Below are 20,825 nucleotides of genomic sequence, written 5' to 3'. Positions count from 1 at the left end.
ATACTGACAACACGTTGACAGACAAGACAGAGCAGTTTACTTAGGACATTAAACAAAGTCCCATCTTTAAAACTGTGTAGTTTTTTTAAGAAATTCAAACAATAAAAAACGTTTTGTTGCTCTTTAATGTGTCGTGACCATGGTCCTGACAGATTGCTGTAGCGCCTCAGCTCAAGAGGCTCGTAAACCGATCATCTCTTACTACGAGTCCATTTATAGCATCAAATAAACATGAATGAACATGAGAATCAATGTTGTTTCAAACGCGGAAAGATGTCAATATACATTTTTTTTTTTTTTTAAACTCAAGTTTAACTGTAATGGCGTATTACTTTTAGTCATGCTAATAGTTATGCTTTCCTGTAGCTCAGTGGATAGAGTCATGGGTTTGATCCCAGGGATTGCACATACTCAGATACAAATGTATAGTATAATGCAACGCAAGTCGCTTTTGATAAAAGCGTCTGCCAAATGCGTAAATGTAAATGTAGTCATTATTTGGGTATCTCACATATTCTGAACGTTTACGGCAGAATTCAAATAAGCCATTTTAATCTAGATTAATCTAGATTAAAAAATTAATCTATGCCCACCACTAATATATATTATATATATATATATATATACACACACACAGTACAGTCCAAAAGTTTGGAACCACTAAGATTTTTAATGTTTTTAAAAGAAGTTTCGTCTGCTCACCAACGCTACATTTATTTAATTAAAAATACAGTAAAAACAGTAATATTGTGAAATATTATTACAATTTAAAATAACTGTTTTCTATTTGAATATATTTCACAAAATAATTTATTCCTGTGATGGCAAAGCTGAATTTTCAGCATCGTTACTCCAGTCTTCAGTGTCACATGATCCTTCAGAAATCATTCTAATATGCTGATCTGCTGCTCAAGAAACATTTAATGTGTACAATTGTACAAAATATTTTGTGTACAATATTTTTTTTTTTCAGGATTATTTGATGAATAGAAAGTTCAAAAGAACAGTGTTTATCTGAAATCTAATCTTTTGTAACATTATAAATGTCTTTACTGCCACTTTTGATTGATTTAATGCATCCTTGCTGAATAAAAGTATTCATTTCTTTAATTTATTTTCAAAAAAAATAAAAAAATTCTGACCCCAAACTTTTGAACGGTAGTGCATAATGCTACAGAAGCTTTGTATTTCAGATAAATGCTGTTCTTTTGAACTTTCTATTCATCAAGGTATCCTGAAAAAAAAAAAAAAAAAAAGTACACAACTGTTTTCATCATTGAAAATAATCATAAATGTTTATTGAGCAGCAGATCAGCATATTAGAATGATTTCTGAAGGATCATGTGACACTGAAGACTGGAGTAACATGCTGAAAATTCAGCTTTGCATCAGAGGAATAAATTACTTTGTCAAATATATTTAAATAGTACACAGTTATTTTAAATTGTAATAATAGTTCACAATATTACTGTTTTTTACTGTATTTTTAATTAAATAAATGTAGCCTTGGTGAGCAAACGAAACTTCTTTTAAAAACATTAAAAATCTTAGTGGTTCCAAACTTTTGGACTGTACTGTGTATATATATACACACACACACGCATATAGGTATAATCTTAATTTGTCTTGACTTAAAACAACAGTAAATGCACAAACTATCTATTAGATTTTTGCTGACACCCTCATTAACCCTCTGCAGACATGTGACATTCAGTGTCACAATCCCAAAGTATTCTTGAGGAAAGCAGATTCTGTTTAGAGAATGACACTAAAACTCCAAGCACTGGAAAAAAATGTTCCACATCAGCAGGACAACTGCACACAAAAAGCCCTCAGAAACAGTTGTAACCACAAGAACAGGTGTAGCTGTGCATGAAATAGTTCATTTAAAAGCTTCTTAGAAACCCTTTATTATGCCATCATTTATTTGTTACTTTTCAAATGACTTGCAATCTTAAACTATGAAAATACATCAAAACATATTTAGTAAATTTTATTATAACCTAAACACAGTAAAATAAACCTAAACATTTCCATATTTAATTTGCAAAAATGATTCTTAATTTTAAAAACCAAATTATTATTTAATTGTACATAAAATAAATAACATTTTAGATGTGATATTAGCATAAGCAAGCCAAGTCAGTCAGCTATTCTATTCTATGAACGTTTAAATAATTTCCATCTCGAAATATTAAACACAATACATAATTAGAGATGCGTTGGAAACGACATTGGTGGAAATGACTTTCAGATGACAAAAAAAACAACAACAAAAAAAACAGAATTCTCCTGTCTTCTTTTTTAAAAACGACAGAAAGCAGCACCCATGTGACGATCCTCCTTGTTCTAATTAGCACCTGCTCATTAGACCTGTGTTATGTCATTACGTTGCTCCGTTACTCGAGTCTAGATTGCTGTTCTGAAAATGTTCGGCCACAGCTGTGATTGCCATTCTCGGTAACTCGCCCCTACACAACCCAATGTTTATGCCACACTGGATTTAAACACTCAACCATCACTTAACAGGAAAGCAATAATGGTTAAAGTGTGCATATAATATAATATAATATAATATAATATAATATAATGAAAGCTTCATTCCAGTTTGTTGCTGTTGCTCCCACAGATCTCCTGTATGACCTCATAAAACTGCTTTAAAAAAAAAGGAACGAATGCAGTTCCCACTTAAAGTGGCAAGCTTTAAATTCCTTTTCACATAGGGTTATGACATGGTGATGGTTTACAAGGGTAAAAATGGATCGGCAATGACACAATGACGCCTCAGCGAGTGGTTATATGTAGAGCTCATAGTTTCTGGGTCAAATTTAAAAGATCTGCAAGCCAGTAAACAACAACTGAAACAAATAAATATGCAAACAAAATGTAAAAGTAAATATGACGTTCTTTGCAAAAAAAAAAAAAAAAAAAAAAAAACCGTTGCTGCAATTACCGGAGAGGAAGTTAAAAATCTCTCAACTCTGGGCTTCTGGTAGTACCAAGGATATCTAAGTCTACTAAAGGAGGGAGAGCGTTTTCACATTTGGCTCCTAAACTCTGGGATAGCCTTCCTGATAATGCTCGAGGCTCAGACTCAATCTCCCAGTTTAAATCTAGTTTAAAGACACATCTCTTTTGCCAAGCATTCACATAATGCATCTCATAACCATGCACTCCAGTTATAACAGATCAAATGCACAGGATTATCTTTGGTTAATGTTATGAATAGCAGCTACGTTAATTATTTTCCATTCGCTTTTCTGTTTTATCTCGGGACGCCCATCCCGAAGTAACTAGAGTACATCAGCTCCAATTTGGATCCAACCTCTTGTGAAGAATTCAGATGCCTCAACACCTGCGAAGAAATTATGCTGACCACTATGAGGACTTAAGATGACACAAACTTTAGATCAACATGCACCATTCCAAATTTTGCTATATATCCTAATCATTTGTTACCATTTGTTACATGTATTCATTGCTTCAATGCGCTCATTGCTTCTGCCTTAAATTAATTCATTGTTTAAATTAATACATTGTTAGATAACTGCATGATTTGTTGAAATTACATAACTTGGACACAGTCACTGTTGACGTGCATTTTTTGTAAAGCTGCTTTGAAACCTGTATTGTGAAAAGCACTACAAATAAATGTGAATTGAATAATTGTGTTACAACAGATTCAGCTCTTTTTTACAAAAAACAACTACACGAAATGATAATAGAATATTTTTTGAATCACTGGTCACATATAGAGGTTTGTGACTTAAGTCCATGTGAATGTAAATGTTTGTCCACTAAGAAAAGTTGCTTTTACTTAAGATTTAAAAAAAAATGCAAGTATACTTACTAATAAATAATTGCCATGTAAAAAAAAAAAAAAAAAAGCAGCAATATTTTTTTTAGTTTACATTATATGTGCCCAAAAAAGATGCCGTCTGTATAGGCAGCTGAAAGTTCATCCCGTGACAGTGAAAAGAGCCATTGAGACAGCAGCATCTGTTCTCCCAGCAGGCCACTGCTCACAAAACTGACAAGTTTAATGGGACCCTAACGCTATTCACAGACAGACAGAGTCAAGGGCACATGGAGGGACCAAGCGGTTATAGGTTTGACACGGCACCTGTCAGACAACAAATTAACTTGTGTGTTGAACGACTGTAAAGCAGGGACAGATTTATGCGAGGTTTATCGAGGCCTCCCCGTGATTATGAGATGGTTTCATCTGTTGATTATGTTAAGGGGCTGATCTAGGTCGCAAGAGAGCGATTGCTGGCAGAGAGAAGCGCGAGCAGTTAAGAGAAGAGAAGAGAGACTGACAGGCCCGAAGGACTCTTGGATCAGTTTAGTGATCAGCTGAGTAGATCTGACAGATAAAATTGTGTTTGTGTTGTTGGCATATGGAAAGAGGATCCAATATCCCCAGAACATTTCAGTGAACATGACTCACCTTTAACAGAATGACTACAAACCTATTACAGACAAGCATGATCATTTCCAAAGCCTGATCTCCACATGCAACTCTGATCTGCATAAGCTCAGGTTTGAAAGACACTGGGATGAAAACAATGACAGAGGTGTTACAAAATAGAAATATTTATTATATTACAAATAATTATTTAAATTGTAGACTCAGTGTTTAAATATTACCTTGAGATTTGTTTCATAAGGAACAACTTCTCAAAAGCCCAAAAACCCTACAAAATCAGATTTAATTTTACAAATATAGACATGTATATGTAAATAATGTATGTATAAAATAAGTTATGCATAAAAAGTACTTACTTGCTAATGCCAAAAGCAGCCTTCAAATCACTTATTTTTCTTTGCAACACAGTACAACCACATTATGATGTAATAACATCAAAACTGTAAAATGTTTGACAGCGCCCTCTAGCGGCAAGAAACCAGTGAAATCAGCTTTGATAAAGACCAGGGTTATTTTATTCTTTTTGGGTAACAGAAAACACATGACTATAATCACAGTGACCTAAAGAATAAATGAAACATCAACAAAACAATGATAAAAAAAACATTTAGGCTCATTCGGAAAAACTACAAAATGAGCCGTTTTCATATATCACTTAAAAAGGCAAGTATGATGGGACAACTCATGCTGGTTTATTAGTAGAGAGGAAGAGAGAACTGGGGCCAAACGGCAGACTGCAAACCGCAGCTCTTTAACATACACCTACCTGTGTATTCAGTCTCAGCATACTACATTTGTTCCCTTACTGATGCTTAACTCTGAAATTGAGTGACTGAACTTCCTCAATTTTAAATAACTCAGGCTGAAGCAAGTGTGAAGCGCAGCACGTTATCAAATAATCAAAAAAATGTTCAGTGTTTTATCCTTGAAATACGAGAATCAACAAAGAGGAAAGAAAATATAAAATTGTAAAACAACAATTAGTCATCCTGTTCCAAATCCAAGCACATTAAGAAAAGCAAACTTTTGCTTTTCATTCATTCATTCCAACTGGGATTTTAAAAAGGAAACACACCAGTTGAAATAGAGGTGAGAAACAAGGAAAATGAGTGATGGCGGTGTTTTGTTTCTCAGCCGTGAGTGGTGTCGTCCTCCACAAAGTCCTTCGCCTGCTCTGCTGAGATCACATCGATGTGACTCACCTAACAAACACACATACACACACACCGATAGTAAGCCTGGGGACCTCATCTGTGCAGCTTCAACTTGACAAGACTTCCATTTAAAGTTCATTTTCTATGCACAAGACTCATTTGCTAATTACTATACATATCAAGGTGGTTGATGCCCATTACCTTGTTTCTGAATTTGACGCCGTAGAACTTATCAGCTGACTCCAGAAGCTCAGGTCTGAAGGTCGTGGTGATGAACTGAGCATGTCCAGCCAGCTCCACGATCATGTCTGAAAGACAGCAATACAAAAAGCATTAATACACTGCAAAACCACTTCTAATTCTCTCCAAACAGAAGCTTGTAACCCTCCAGTAACCCTTTTTATTAAAACCAGATAACTTCTTTTGATGTAGTTGTTTATTTTTGGGCCAGATTTCCTGCTTTTTATCCTCTTTTGAACTTTCAGGACTGAAATTTCAGTGCATCTCTAATGTCAACTATGCATTGGCTGATGGTACCTGACACTGCTTTTCTGTGCTGGGCATCCAGAGCCTGGTCGATTTCATCAAACAGGTAGAAAGGAGCAGGGTCACATTTCTGAATGGCAAAGATGAGAGCCAGAGCAACCAGAGACTTCTGACCTCCAGAGAGCTGCTGCATCTCTCTCATCTCTCCCTGTTTACCTGTGAATGACACCTGATGTACACACACACAAAAACATGATTTGTCAAGTTTAAGCAAGTAATAACTGCACATACATAAAGCACACAAACATTTGATTCTTCATCCTGCCCTTACCCTGATTCCCACACCAGTGAACTGGTCTACACTCGGCACACTGCTCTGAGAGGAAGATCCCCTCTCGCTGTCTGCTCCCTCGCCCTCGTCCTGAGACTGTCCACCCTCAGTGTCTCCCTTCTTCATCACCAGAGTGGCTTTACCACCGGGCACCAGCTTCTGAAATACCTCGCTGAAATTCTTAGACACCTGCCGGGAGACAAAGCAGAATATTAAACAGGATACAGATGGTTTTTGTGCTGACTGTGGTGGGAGTCTTCATGGAAGTTTATCATTTGCACGTCTCCCTCCTGTGCTCATTAGTCATTTTTGACCAAAACATTTTACGATTTTATGTTTTGGCTTTTTAGAATTTTTTTACTTCATCGAAATGGTACGAAAGTTGATAAAAGGTTTTGGCACTAGCCATGTGAACACACACCAAAAAAAATCATGGACATGATTCAATCAAAACGGTTGAATGGTCTTGAAAAAAATAGTTACACTTGTACTCCTTTGTTTGTGTGCACAAACAAAATCTTACTGAAAGCTAATTTTTTTGATATTTTATGGCTTTGTTTTTCTCAGTTTTAGAGTAAAACATGTTTTGCAATAAATAATAATTAGAAAAATGTTAATTTTTGACCTCCATGTGAGGAGAACCAGAGCGTTAAGCCTTGCCAATTTAAATATGTGAAACGATCACGCTGACTGACTTTTCCAAAGCACGTGCATAAGACGCGTCTCTCCATCTCCACATACACAGAATTACGGTATTGCTAAATACCTGTCTTGGTGAGTAAATTAAATGAACATATGGTTAACGGTTGGAGGCAAAAAATCTATCTGTGCTTTACTGTAGGTCTTAATATAGGTCTCAATGTTAATCGAACAATCAAAGAAAAGGAATCGTTTGCTGCTCTTGACTTGCACTACTGTTATTTGCATCTTTGTCCCTATTTTTAATAACAAAAGATAAAATAAATTAATATAGTAATTATTATTAGGAAAACAACTGGAGGAAAAGATGCAACGTTGCTGGGTGATTTTGCTTTAGAATCTTCAGAAAACTTGTGTGTAAAACGGGTGTAGTCATTTTTTTCCAACGATTCCAACAAACCATATATCATTTTGAAGGTCTTTTAATGGAGAATGTGAAAAAAACAAAAACAAACTCATTTTGAAAAATTGCGCATTCAGACTCATTTTGGTTTTCATTTGGTTTCAAGACCTGAAATCTGAGAGTGCTACATTGTTTGTCGTTTATATTTTTTAATAAATAAAGCAAAATAAAAATTGAAATGTAAACATTTCTTTACTGATGGTCGTACCTGTTTGAAGGTGAGCTGGATAGCCTCATATTTGCGCAGCTCCAGGACGTTCATGAGCTCCATGATGGATTTGTATCCTCGGTCCAGCTCGTCCTGTCTCTTAATCAACTTCTCTTTCTGCTCTGAGAAATTGACGAACTGGTCCAGGGCTTTTTTATTCACGTGGCTGTACTTTTTCAGCTCTGTGTTACACTGCTCCAGCTTCCTGAACAACTAAACAGACACACAAAATCATTACACAACACAAAACAAATGAAATGGTATCAAGGGGACATGGTGATGGAAAAGAATATGAGATGGAAGGAAAAATTATATTTCAATTCTTTCCGTTCACCAAACAAAAGATGCGTTCTTTGCGAGCAAATGTACTTTTTAAGGGAATGTAAACAATTTGCTAATGGAAACAATGAGAGAGGGAACGCAAAGTTTCTCAAGACACCAATAAACTTTCTAAACTAAGTTTCTCAATGGAACAAGAACATTTTGCAAGCAAATGGAAACATTTTTGTGTGAGGATGCAAATTTCTGCGAGAGAACACAAACCTCTCTCCATCTTATATATTTTTCAATCACCATGTCCCCCTGGCTGGGCAACTCTGGCTCTCAAGATCCACTTTTCTGCAGTTTTTTTTTTTTTTTTTTTTTTAGTTCCAGACCTGAACAAACACACAAGACTGCAGCTTTCAAGTAATCCTAAAGACTTTAATTAGCTTGATTAGCGTGTTTGATTAGGGTTGAAGCTCCACTCTGCAGGAAAGTGGATTTCGAGGGCCAGAGTTGGCCAGCCTGCCTTAGGGGCTTAGTAGAATAGAACAGTAACAAATGTGAACACAGATTGGGATCAGCTCCTAATTAAAAATCATCTTGAAAATGACAAAATATGTACATTTTGTCCAGCACAAAATCACTTGAATGAACGTTATGCCATAATTACCACTTCTGAACCTGCAAGAAAAGATTCCAGAAGATAGCTAAAGAAACGGACAGAGATGGCATGATTCAACCTCCCTCCTCAACTCCACACACTCAAGTTCACCAAGAGAGGGTGAAAAAACAAGAGCGCAAGCATGGGGTAATAAAGAATGAGTCACCTCTGTGTAGGAGGGCTGACACACAATAGAGCCCCTGACTGGAGAGGTGGAGAGGGAGGAGGAAGATCAACTAAGAGAAAGAATATGAGACAGGTGGGAGAGAGCTACGAGACTGTGAGGGGATGAGAGGAAAAACTAAAGCCAGACATGAGCCAAGAAGGTGGTAAGAGGCTTCTTCAAGGGCATCCGGACAAAACATGGTCTTCATACGATTACATAATACTCATTAATGACCTCATTTGCGTCAAGAAGGAAAATACAGTTTGATATCACTCTAAATCAGTCATTGGAAATTATATGGACAATTTTTAGTAACTTGACCATGAACTTTTGACTACAGGGGGAAAAAAACTTTGCATTTCATGGTTAAAAAAAACCCCAAAACAAGCTCCAGTTTTCCATAACAGCTGTGTACCTGTTTGAGAGTGAGCGTTTGGTACTTCTCAAAGGCCTCCTGCGGCAAGGAGCCCAGCTCTCTGATCTTCTTCATGCATTCTTCTTTCTTCTTTAGTAACATGCCCTGTCTGTTGGTCATCTTCTCCAGCTCCTTAGTGTCATGATTGATGGCTTCGTTCTGCTCCTTCTCAATGTTCTTCCAGCGCTCCATACTCTTCTGATGATCCTTTATTTCCACCTCTGTCTTATCAATGAGGGAGTCCAAATCTGAAAAATGAGTGAACAAAATGGAACAAAAGTTGTGAGACATGGAACACCTAAAAAACAAATAAAAAATGATTTTAGTCTTTACTCACCCTCAGAGCGAGCCAGAGTGTCTTTTATGCGTTTATTAATGCCATCCAACTCCGACGTTGTCGCAGTGAGGACGGTTCCTCCTTCAGTTTCTCTCAGTTCATTCAATTCCTACACAAACACACTTTTTAGTGCACTATATGGCATTGTATTTCATACATGTCATTCTGCCAATAAGGAAAACTGCTATATTCACCTGCTCGACTTGGTCGAGACGTTTGCGCAGGTTCTCATTGAGGTACGTCTCCACCCTGGTCATGATTCCCTCCAACTTAATTCTCTCATTCAGCAGCTGTCTGTTGTCCTATGGCAAAAACATGGCACACATGAAATTAAATGACCACAGACTGAAGGGCCAAAAGCCACATGTTTGGCTTTAATCATTAATTATAAAGTCAATTTAGACTTAAATAAAAACCCTGAAGATCTGGCTTTTGGCCACGTGAATGTTCATCTAAAAGAATAAATGAAAATGATATGCATATGCTTGAAGGCTAAGCCACTAAAGCAGACAAATCAGCAAACCAAATTCAAGGCAAAAATAACAAAGGCTAATGATGTGGGCCGGTTATACAACATTTAAAGTAGCTTTTTAATTGTCTGCCATGTGTGTCATGTGTCAGGCTGGAGGTGGTAAAGAGCTGCAGATGTGGCCTCAGGCTTCAGCGATTATTCTCGCACACATCTAACAGAGCATCAGACTGACTAACACTTTTCAGATGAGATTACAGCCACTGTATGGACTCATCACACATACAATGTAGGGCATGTCTCATGTTATATACATATATACATATATATATACATATATACATATATACATATATACATATATATATATATATATATATATATATATATAAAATATGTTTTTTTTTTGTTTTTTTTACAATTTAATAAATTCACAATGTTTCCAAAGTCAATATGAAATTGTCTCAATATAGACCAAAATAATTGTTCATGACTTTAAATCAAGCAGCCCAACCTGTTGCAGCTGCCTGATCTCGTCATTGAGGTCGTCCACTCTGCGTTGGTCTTCTAAACTGAGCTGAGATAGCAGGTCCGTTCCCAGCTCTGCCTTGAGAGACTCCCGTGTGCTCTCCATGGCGTGTAGACTGGCCTCAAGACTCTGAAGACTGCGTTGCTGGGGGTTACAATAGAGTGAAATAAAATTAAAGATCTGGTAGAGAAATAATGGTAGTTATAATATTAGCACTTGAAAAAAAAATAGTAGTATGCGTTACCTTAGGCATGAAGGTTTTCTCTGACTGCTGTCTCTTCTCCTTCAGCATTTTCATCTCAGACAGTATACTGTCTCTGGATGCCTTGAACTTCCTCTGCTGGGTCTCGATTTGCTGCATTTGATTCATCAGCTGGTCAATTTCATTATTGATACGTGAAAAACTGAGTTAAGGAGCACAAGAACTGATACATGATACAGTTTAATCCTGAAAAGCTGCATCACTTGAGCTAATCTGCTTCTTGACAGCGTTATTTTAGTATTATTTATATACCATTATATTATTTACTAATATTTTGAATTTACTTTTATATTTTTGTATTCTTATATATATATAATAAATATATATATATATATAGAGTTGAGTATGAGCCATGCAAATCTAGTGTGATTCGAACAAGGACTCAAACTAGCTTTAAATGAATATCACTCAAGGCCTTGAGAATCACATCCTTCAATCCAGTTACACATTCTCTCAACCTTCATTCCTAATATAACACTATGTGCGCAGCTAACACATGACCACATAGACATTAATGACTGGCTGACTCATTCAATGATCCTCTCTGACCTTGTGTCATTCTAGGCCGATTACACCAGCATGCTCTACTGGCCAAGACACACACAAGTAGGACTTTACAATCTTTTCGAATTCAAGCCACTCCATCATAAGTAACCTTTTGTGTAAGGTGTATATGAGGAGGATATGTTCAATGTTTCTACGCAGGTTCTCATTGAGTTTGGCCTCCAGTTCTCCAAGCTCCTCCTCTGCCTTCCTCATGTCCTTCTGCAGTTCCAGACGGGACTTACGCGTGTCGTAGTAGCCACCAGTCAGAGCACCACGATGACTCACCTGATCACCTGTTGCACATACCAAAACAACACAATGACAAGGACTCAAAAATCATTTGAATAATAAAAAACAACATATAGGAAAGTATTTGTTTACCCTCCAGAGTGATGCAGTCCATGGTGAAAGCTCGAGCCAGCTGAGTGGACACTTCCATACTGCGGCAGATCAGTGTCTTCCCAAACACGTGTTTGAAGGCCTTGTCGAAGTTCGGACTGTAACGAAGCTTGCTGATCATGGGGATTGCATCCTACAAAAAAAATGTATTTTCCACTTTAAGGCCCACTGAAGTGTCTTGGAACGTGCAGCATTATTCAATGTGTTGACGTAATTTCAACTGAAACTGGAAGACGGGATGGGATATCGAACAACTCCACCCCTTTTTTAAAATAGCCAATAGCGTTTCATTTATATAACAGCTTGGTCAGAGCGGCGGTTCATGTGGAACTAACGTGACAAACAGATTTTATTTGCGTCAATGGAAAGCGTATTTACACTGTCTGAATTGTTCCCTATTCTCTATATAGTGCACTTTGTGCCATTCACCATGTAGAAACTACTAAATATGTGAACAAGTGACCGAATTTAGGCAAAGCTTCAGTGTCTGTTTATAGTGTAGGAGGGGTGGGACTTCAGAATCTAGAGAGCATTTGATTGGACAGAAGATCTGACGAGAAGCTGAAGTGCGATGTGATGTCATGAAAATCGTGACCGTGATCCATTTTAGCGGAAGTGAGAGACTGTCAGTTTTGAATGCTTATATCTCCTGAATGGGAATTTTGTCATTGTTTTGGAACACACCAGCTTATTCATAACCTATTATAAATTATAAAACTTAAATTTTGATTTCAGGGGGACTTTAATAGAACAGCAAAAAATAGCAAAAAATTTAATAAATAATAGAAGATAAATAAGCTTCATTTTTAAAGTCAACCATTTTTACTTCCATAATGTAAAAATAATAATAATAATAATAATAATAAAACCAAGTCCTGTCCTGTCCATTGATAAAAACAGTAAAGTGGACATTCCAGAATGAAGCCAGACTTTTTTCCTGGGGAGTATTAGATTATTTTACCTAAATTTTGCAGCACTGCTAACACAGAAGTCACTTTCAAACCAAAAAGCTTTCTATTGGTCAATGGGGCGAATTCATGACCAATTTGAACGAGAGCAAAATTTGCATGCATTGGAACTTTTTTGTCCCCCACACGAAACTTCAGATTGCACAAATACCAAAAACTGTTCCCAAGCAACTGTAAAAGTGACCGCATTTTAAAGTGTACTGATAAATTGTGCACAAGTCACAATGATAACAGACATATGGACAGATCTTTTATTCCATATTGTGACATACATCCAAGTCAAAAGGATTATCGAAAAAAGGTTGTCTTTGTTCTCTCAATCTGTTGTTGATTGGATGGGGTCAGATCAGAATGCTAGCTTGTAGGTAATCATAATAATGGGGTGGGGTTTAAGCGGTCTACATGATTGGAGAAGTCCTGTAGACGTCAACAGAGAGAAGTCTGTTGCTTCATCAGAAAAGCTGAGTTGATTAAATTACAAGTTCAAAAATGCTAAAAAAAAAAAAAAAAAAAAAAAAAAAACATGGATGAATCATGTACATTAAGATAAATAACATGCATTTTGAAAACAAGATTGAAATTTCATTTCATACTGACACTGAGTAAGAAAAGAGGGCCCATTTTAAATGTCATGTCAGTGGTGAAGGTGAACATGTGGTAAGCTTACGTTAGTCTCAGGGTAAGCGGTGTCCCTGACGTCCAGTTTGCTGAGAGGCAGGAAGGTGACCTCTCCAGGCAAGTTCATCTTATTAAACTCCATCAGAATCTTGGTGCTCACTTCATCTGTTTCCACAATGTGGTAAAACAGCCTGAATAAACACCACCAACACACACAACTCGGTTACAGTCAACACACTCTGCCACAAAAATCTGCGTGACACATGCAGGAAACACTAATAATAAATGGTGTATCTGACCTGGTGCCGGCAGTCACCTCCACACAGGTGTAGAAGGCAGGCTCGCACTCAAAGTTATTCATGACGATGCCGTGATAACCGTTGATGACATGCTGGTTGATGCCCTTCCGGCGGAAATGTTCCAATACTTTATTAATGCTGTCAATACCATTCAAGATAGCCTGGAGAAAAAACAAACAATACGTAAAACATTGCACGTCCAAGTTCATATTTTCATTTCAAGCCCAGATGACGAACTAAAGTTATGAAAATCTGAGTTCATCTATACTGATGTATATTTTTGTAACGTGGGAGGGTTGCTATAATTAGTGACTGACTCAGTCCATGAGAAACGATCCAGCAGCCAAGTTGAGCTTAGCAGATATGGTTCAGTGCAGCCGATGCACAGTGAACCTATGTAGGTGGCATTTCATTTGAAATACATATTGGTTACATATAATGAACTCTGAGGTAGGGTTGCACAATTAATCGCAATAAAACTGAAATTGTGATATGGCTTGGCATGATTATCAAATCGCAAAGGTTGCATTTGGGAATGTAACATGCGCCTGAACCAACTATCTTCCTATTCCTGTGGGAAATGCTTCTGTATTTTGAAAACACTAAATGAATTGTTTTGTTAGTACTTGTGTATTTAAATGTCTGAAACCTAAAATAAACATTATGTGGTTAAAAACACTGCATATTTGTGATATATGGCAAGCGCTGAGCGCGTCTGTCTCTGGCTCAGTGCCAGTCAAAGTGCAAAAAGCACATTTGAATTTAGCAGTTGATCATGTGATGCACTAAATGTTCTAATCACACCGGTGTTATCGTATGCTCTAGGGACCAGCCTAGAACGATCACACCATCGTGATTGAATGTGTCAACGGGTTAAACTGACTGTTTTAAAAAAAATAGCTTTAAGAGCCCTTAAAGCTATTTTTTTTTAAAACAGTCAAAAAGTCAGTCACCTGCGGTTTAACTGCAAAATGAAAGCTTGGTTTAACATTTGACATTGAAAAAAAATAAGGTATGACATAAATATTAGTAATTTACGGTTGTACTGTAAAATAAAAAGTATTTTTTCCTGTTTATTTTACAGTGAAATATAACAATGGTAATACTTGTTATTTTGTTTACTATTTTATTTTATAATATAATAATAATTATTTTTTATATTATAATTATTATGACAAATATTATTATTATTAGTCATATTGATATATAACTAAAAAAAAGGCCAAATAGTACAGCCCTACAAAAACAAGACAGCAATTAATGACGCAATTAATAAAGAGGGTTTTTTTGTGAGAAAAAAAAAAATCCCATAGAAAGGGGAGTGGGGGGATTACATTACATTTTCCCCCCAAATTGTGCAGCCCTACTCTATAATTATAAATAAATATTATATAAAAAAAGGGTAGCACTTTATTTTACAGTACGTATACATTCTTGGTACAAGTGTCTATAGACAAGTGTTGGGTAATAACAGGCGCTTACTTATAGTGTCAGTATATGGTAAATTACAGACACATTACTGTACTTACTAATGGTATGTACATGGTAACTATGTTGTACTTACGGACAAGTGTGGGTAGTAACAGACACTTATTTATGGTAACTTGTAAGACACATTACTGTACTTACAAATGGTGTATATACACAGTAACTATCTAATACTTACAGACAAGTGTGGGTACTAACAGGAACCCCCCCAAACTAAGTAATGTGCAACTTACGTATTAACTAACTGGTGTATTCACTAGTACGTTCATAGTAAGTACAAGGACAGCAGAAAGTACAGCAGTGTTTCTTATTAGTTTCCATGTACATACATGTCAGGTAAGTACCTTGTGTTACCACTCTTTTACCACTCTTTTATATATAATTACTATATATGTACCAAGAAAGTATACGTACTGTAAAATAAAGTGTTACCAAAAAATGAAAATAATGCACAGACGACAAGACCAGCAACCTGCATCTATGTCTGTTTTGGTTTCTAACCTTTCCGGTGGCTGCTCGCAGTAGCTGTTGTTTCTTCTCCAGGTCTTCTCGTTTGGCTGCCAGCGCCTGCTGTTCTGCGTTCTCCTCCCTCCACAGGTAGCTACAGGAGGAGGGACACAGACACACCCATCAGCTCTGGCTCACAAACACTATGCCTGGGTTCAGCAGGAGACCCTATTCTATAGCCCATGCGTCAAGCCTCATCGTGCTGTGAAACCTATGGCTCGTGGATTATTAATAACTAAAATGCCAGGTGAGGGGAGGAATGGTTCGTTCAGGTAATAAGAAAGGGGGGGTGCTGGAAAATGGGCCAAAGCAAGACATGTTCCCATGATGCGTTGGGAATAAGAACAGGAGTTTCTTACTTTCTCTCGCTCTGAAGTTCATCCTTTCGGTTCTTCACCTCGTAGTACTTCTTATCCAACTCCTCTACTCGAGTCTTCACTTCGTTCAAGTCCTGGTCCAGTTTCTGTGGCCGAAATCAAATTTGGGAAGAAATGTTATAAATTCAAATCCATCTGCAAAGCTGGCAAAAGTAAAAAAAAAAAAAAAAAAAAAAAAAAAAAAAAAAAATATGTCCCCTGCTGTTCAATACGAAGACAAGCTTTTAACAAATCTTACAGTGTACTGTTCCAGGTTTCTCTCTTTATTGGCCTCCGTGTCCTCCAGATCTTTGTGTATGGCGGCGATCTGCCGTTTCTTGTCATTGATGGCTTGATCCAGAGATTTCAGCTCTTTCTTGATCCATTTGTCCCTCTCTTCTTTAGAGGTGAACTGGCTGCCTCGGCCCTGTTTGGCATACAGGTCTGTTCGCTCTTGTGTGGCTTGAGCCAGTCTGGAAAAAAACATGAACAAATGAATCCATAATAAATCATACTTCAACTATTGGTTAAAATATACAAAACAGCATTTGCAATGCATCGGTCTTCCTTAATGTGACATTTTGTGAAATAAAATTGGGTTGCTGCATATTTTGTAAAGTCAAATTTAAGGCTTTTTTTTTTTTTAGACCTTTTTAAGACTTGAATTAAAAATTAATACTGTACATTAGGGGTGTTGTGTTTCTGTCTGAATGCTGGCTCATTATTGTCCGAAGTTGTTCACATGAGCACCACGTCAGAATGCATGTGATGCTGACGCAGGAGATGGCCAATACTGAGTCGTCATTCAGACGTAAACACGGAAGCGCTGAATTTCTGAACTTGTAATTTTAGGGATGAAAAAAAAAATGACAAATTAAATGCGGGACACTACTTAATTCTTGCGGGACAAAGCTCCTAATTTCGGGACTGTCCTGCAAAATGCGGGATGGGTGGTCACCCAACTTTGGACTTATGTTTACATTTTAATTATTTGAGTTTTCCATGGTTGTTGACATTTCTGTCTTAATAACTGAGGGGATTATGATAAGAGGAAGTTTAAGTTTAAAATAAAAATGTTTAAATGTAATATATTTTTCTCCTAGTCCTTATTTTAAATGGGTCATAAAAAAATATCAATAATTATCGATATCGACCGATATGAAACACTGATATCGTGATACAGTTTTTCAGCCATATCGCCCAGCCCTACGTTGACTATTTTAACAATGTCTTTGCTACTTTTCTGAACACTGAATGATGGTAATTACGTTGCTTTCTATTGGGGATAAAAAAATAAAAACTCTTGGATTTCATCAGCAATATCTTAATTTGTTTGGAACGACATGAGGGTGAGTAATTAATGACAGAAATTTTACTTTTGGGTAATCTAATGCTTTCATTTTCAGTGTGAAGGCACCACTCGCACTATTCATACTTCAAAAAGGCATAAAATAGTGCATATATATGCAAATTAGAATGCACCCAATATGCCCCACCCCAACTTCCTGTTTCAAAAGGAAATACGTCAATACAAGAAAGAAAACAGCACTCCCCACTTTATTCCCTTTCAAGAGTTTACCGGGCAATTCCTCGCTCCTCTTTTTCTTTCACAGCGTTAAATTTGGGTTCCGTTTCCTGCAGCTCCTTCTGTTTTTCTTCAATCTTCTCCAAAAGCTTCTGACGTTCTTTGAGCAGTCGTTTCTGTTGGACAGGAAGCGAGAGGGGATTCAGTATTGAATCACAAGAAACAACATCAATTCATGAGTTTCGCCTCTTTTGATAGAAAGCCTAAATATATTTTGCACAGATGCATGAGGAGGTGTTCATATTTAAATGAAGAATGAAATGCACACAAACAGGTGTGTAGATTCAGCGTCATGAGCAGAACAAAGGGGATCTCCATTTGAGCAAACCTACATTCACCAATCAAAGGGCAAATGACGCATTTCTGCCTCTCCTTCATAGGAAAACACACACACTTGGCCAGGTGGGGCTAATCCCTCTATAAGCCAAGCCGGGCTGTGGGAAGGATGACCAAAAGTGTGTATTTCACACATACAGGGATACACAAGCATTATGTGTGTGTTTGCGTCTGGATGTGAGCCCAGGCTGGAGTGAGCATGTGTAGTTAGTGACGCAGACGGAGACACTGCGGACCCTCTGTTCACTAGTGCCTGCCAGCACTTCCTGCAGCTCTCTGGCTCTCAGTGTGTATACATGAGTGTGTTTGCCTTTGTGAGAATGTGTATCAAACCTGTGTGTTTGTGTGTGTGAATTCAGTCATCACTTTATTTGTGCAATAGCTACTTCAAGCAGCAGGTGGGTATTTGTTTGAAGAAATATGAGTGTTTATATGCACGCCACACAAACAAGGAAAGTAAAAAAGAAAATTGCATGTTATCGAATGTTGATAATAATAAGAAATGTTTCTTAAGCAGAAAATCAGCCAATTAGAATGATTTCGTGAGACACTGAACACTTGGGATGCAACAATACTGCAGATTAATTGCATTTAACCATCATATAGTGAAAATTTATTATTTGCATGTGTTTTTAAGTCTTGCCAATTTAAAACACTCAAGCATTTTTAAAGAATTCATAAGCAAGAAGAGGCAAAAGATCTCCATCCACAATCGCATGCCGTTTTATGTGCGCACACATGCCCACAGAAGTGCCTTAGAGAAGGTCACCTAAACATGTCACAAAATCATACAGTCACTGCTGGAAAGGGTTCAAATATGCAAAAATGCTTGAAAACTGATGAAACTGCAGGACTTGGAGGAATTTTCTGATGAACAGAGCTCAGTTTAACTGCTCAGGACAAACAAGAGACTCATGAACAACCATCACAAAACAAAAAAAACAGTCGTGGATCATCAGGTAACCACATACGGTATTGAGAATCAATGGTTCACATACTTATGAATGGGGTTATTTTATTAAATTCAGCTATTGTTTTGTCTTGTGAACTAAATGCAAACATCTTTTATGTAAAATCTCTTACTCAGGACAGTACTAAACAAAAAATAACATGCATTTTTTTATTATCCCTCTTATTTTATTAAAATAATTCTCATTTTCATTTTCAGATTCTGCAAGGGGTTCACATACATATATGTGTGTATATATATATATATATACATATATATATACATATATACATATATATATATATATATATATATATATATATACACACACACACATATATATATATATACATACATATATATATATATATATATATATATATATATATATATATATATATATATATATATATATATATATATATATTATATATATATATATATATATATATATACACACACACACACACACACACACACACACACACACACACACACACACACACGAGTCGTTAAATGTCAATAGATGACGTCATACGTCAATTAGAATATTCATCATGTCATTGTTGTATTCGCATTATGCCAAGTATCAACCCAACATTTGTTTGCTTCTCTGGTGCTACCCTTTTTGCTCACATAATATATTTTGATACAGCCAAATTCCCAATAAAATTGTTTCATCTATATATTTTTCTGTTTTTGTTGTCAGACAGTATGAAATGTTGACTGAAACACAGCCCATTAAGACTACATACAGGGCTCGACATTAAGCCTTTTCATTCACTTGTATGATTCTTGTACGAGTCATGTAAAATGTAAGATTCATCTAAATTCTTCATTTTAAATTCGATCAATAAATTTAACTAGAATATGACACTAAGGGCTGTTACCAATCAAATTAAATAATTTACAAATTTACAAAAAAAAAATTAAAATTACAACTGCATTAAACTGATTCATTCAAAACGCTGAATCATTCAGTAATGAAAACAAGGCTGAGTGTTGCGATATGGTTCTGCTGTGATCTTTGTTTTTTGCAGCAAGAACAAAAGCAACAAACTACAAAAATAGAACAAAAACAGTCAATGTTCCTTCTAAAATGTAAGTGACAATATTAAGTATTTGTTAACTGAACTGTTGTATTAAATCAGTGTCACGTTTTTAATCATGATGGTAGCCTATTTAGGAAAACAGCATTCTTGGTCGTGTGATTTTGCTTACCTGTATCAAGTTATAAAAACTTATTTTTGTGTGTGCTTCGCTCATGTTTCCATTTCTCCTCGAGATGGTGCATGAGCCTCAACAGCGCAACCTTGTTATCACTACATTATACAGCCACTTACACTAAATGTAATAAATATCAGTCACTCGCGTTTTTTTTTTTTTTTAATCAGACATTTTAAATCAGGAAAAGAAATCTCTTTCACTTGCCCCCTTCAAAAAAATACACTTAAAGGTGCCCTAGAATCAGAATTTGAATTTACCTCAGCATAGTTGAATAACAAAAGTTCAGTACATGGAAAAGACATACATTGAGTTTCAAACCTCATTGTTTCCTCCTCCTAATGTAAATCTCATTTGTTTAAAAGACTTCCGGAAAACACTCGGATCTCAACATAACACCGACTGTTACGTAACAGTCGGGACCATTAATATGTATGACCCCAATATTTGCATAATGCCAGCCCATTCGACGCATTAGACAAGGAAAGGCTGTATTAACGTCTGGATCTGTGCACAGACAAGGTAAGCAAGCAAGAACAACAGCGAAAAATGGCAGATGGAGCAATAATAACTGACATGATCCATGATATCATGATATTTTTAGTGATATTTGTAAATTGTCTTTCTAAATGTTAAATTAGCTTGTTGCTAATATACTGTTAACCGTGGTTAAAGTTACCATCATTTCTTACTGTATTCACGGAGACGAGAGTCGTTGCTATTTTCATTTTTAAACA

At 36.4% G+C, this 20,825-nt stretch overlaps 1 protein-coding gene across 1 annotated transcript in view; it reads right to left on the bottom strand.

Annotated features, from left to right (window-relative positions):
* Positions 1-4,927: 4,927 nt before the first annotated feature.
* Positions 4,928-20,825, bottom strand: part of smc3 (structural maintenance of chromosomes 3) — a 34,525-nt gene continuing 18,627 nt past the window's right edge. The window contains exons 12-29 of the mRNA XM_067395921.1: positions 17,574-17,695; positions 16,254-16,467; positions 15,998-16,101; positions 15,633-15,732; positions 13,644-13,804; positions 13,394-13,535; positions 11,741-11,891; positions 11,502-11,652; positions 10,796-10,949; positions 10,537-10,695; positions 9,748-9,855; positions 9,554-9,662; positions 9,217-9,464; positions 7,711-7,923; positions 6,401-6,589; positions 6,121-6,298; positions 5,785-5,891; positions 4,928-5,631 (exon numbers count right to left, since the gene is read on the bottom strand). Of these exons, the coding sequence (XP_067252022.1) occupies positions 5,560-5,631; positions 5,785-5,891; positions 6,121-6,298; positions 6,401-6,589; positions 7,711-7,923; positions 9,217-9,464; positions 9,554-9,662; positions 9,748-9,855; positions 10,537-10,695; positions 10,796-10,949; positions 11,502-11,652; positions 11,741-11,891; positions 13,394-13,535; positions 13,644-13,804; positions 15,633-15,732; positions 15,998-16,101; positions 16,254-16,467; positions 17,574-17,695 (2,682 nt within the window). The 3' untranslated portion in view covers positions 4,928-5,559. The remainder of the gene's footprint in view (positions 5,632-5,784; positions 5,892-6,120; positions 6,299-6,400; positions 6,590-7,710; positions 7,924-9,216; positions 9,465-9,553; positions 9,663-9,747; positions 9,856-10,536; positions 10,696-10,795; positions 10,950-11,501; positions 11,653-11,740; positions 11,892-13,393; positions 13,536-13,643; positions 13,805-15,632; positions 15,733-15,997; positions 16,102-16,253; positions 16,468-17,573; positions 17,696-20,825) is intronic.

The sequence above is a fragment of the Chanodichthys erythropterus genome, chromosome 10, assembly GCF_024489055.1.
Source record: "Chanodichthys erythropterus isolate Z2021 chromosome 10, ASM2448905v1, whole genome shotgun sequence".
Classification (NCBI taxonomy): domain Eukaryota; kingdom Metazoa; phylum Chordata; class Actinopteri; order Cypriniformes; family Xenocyprididae; genus Chanodichthys; species Chanodichthys erythropterus.
Note: the sequence above shows the minus strand (reverse complement) of the source record. Positions and strands in the feature narration are given on the sequence as shown.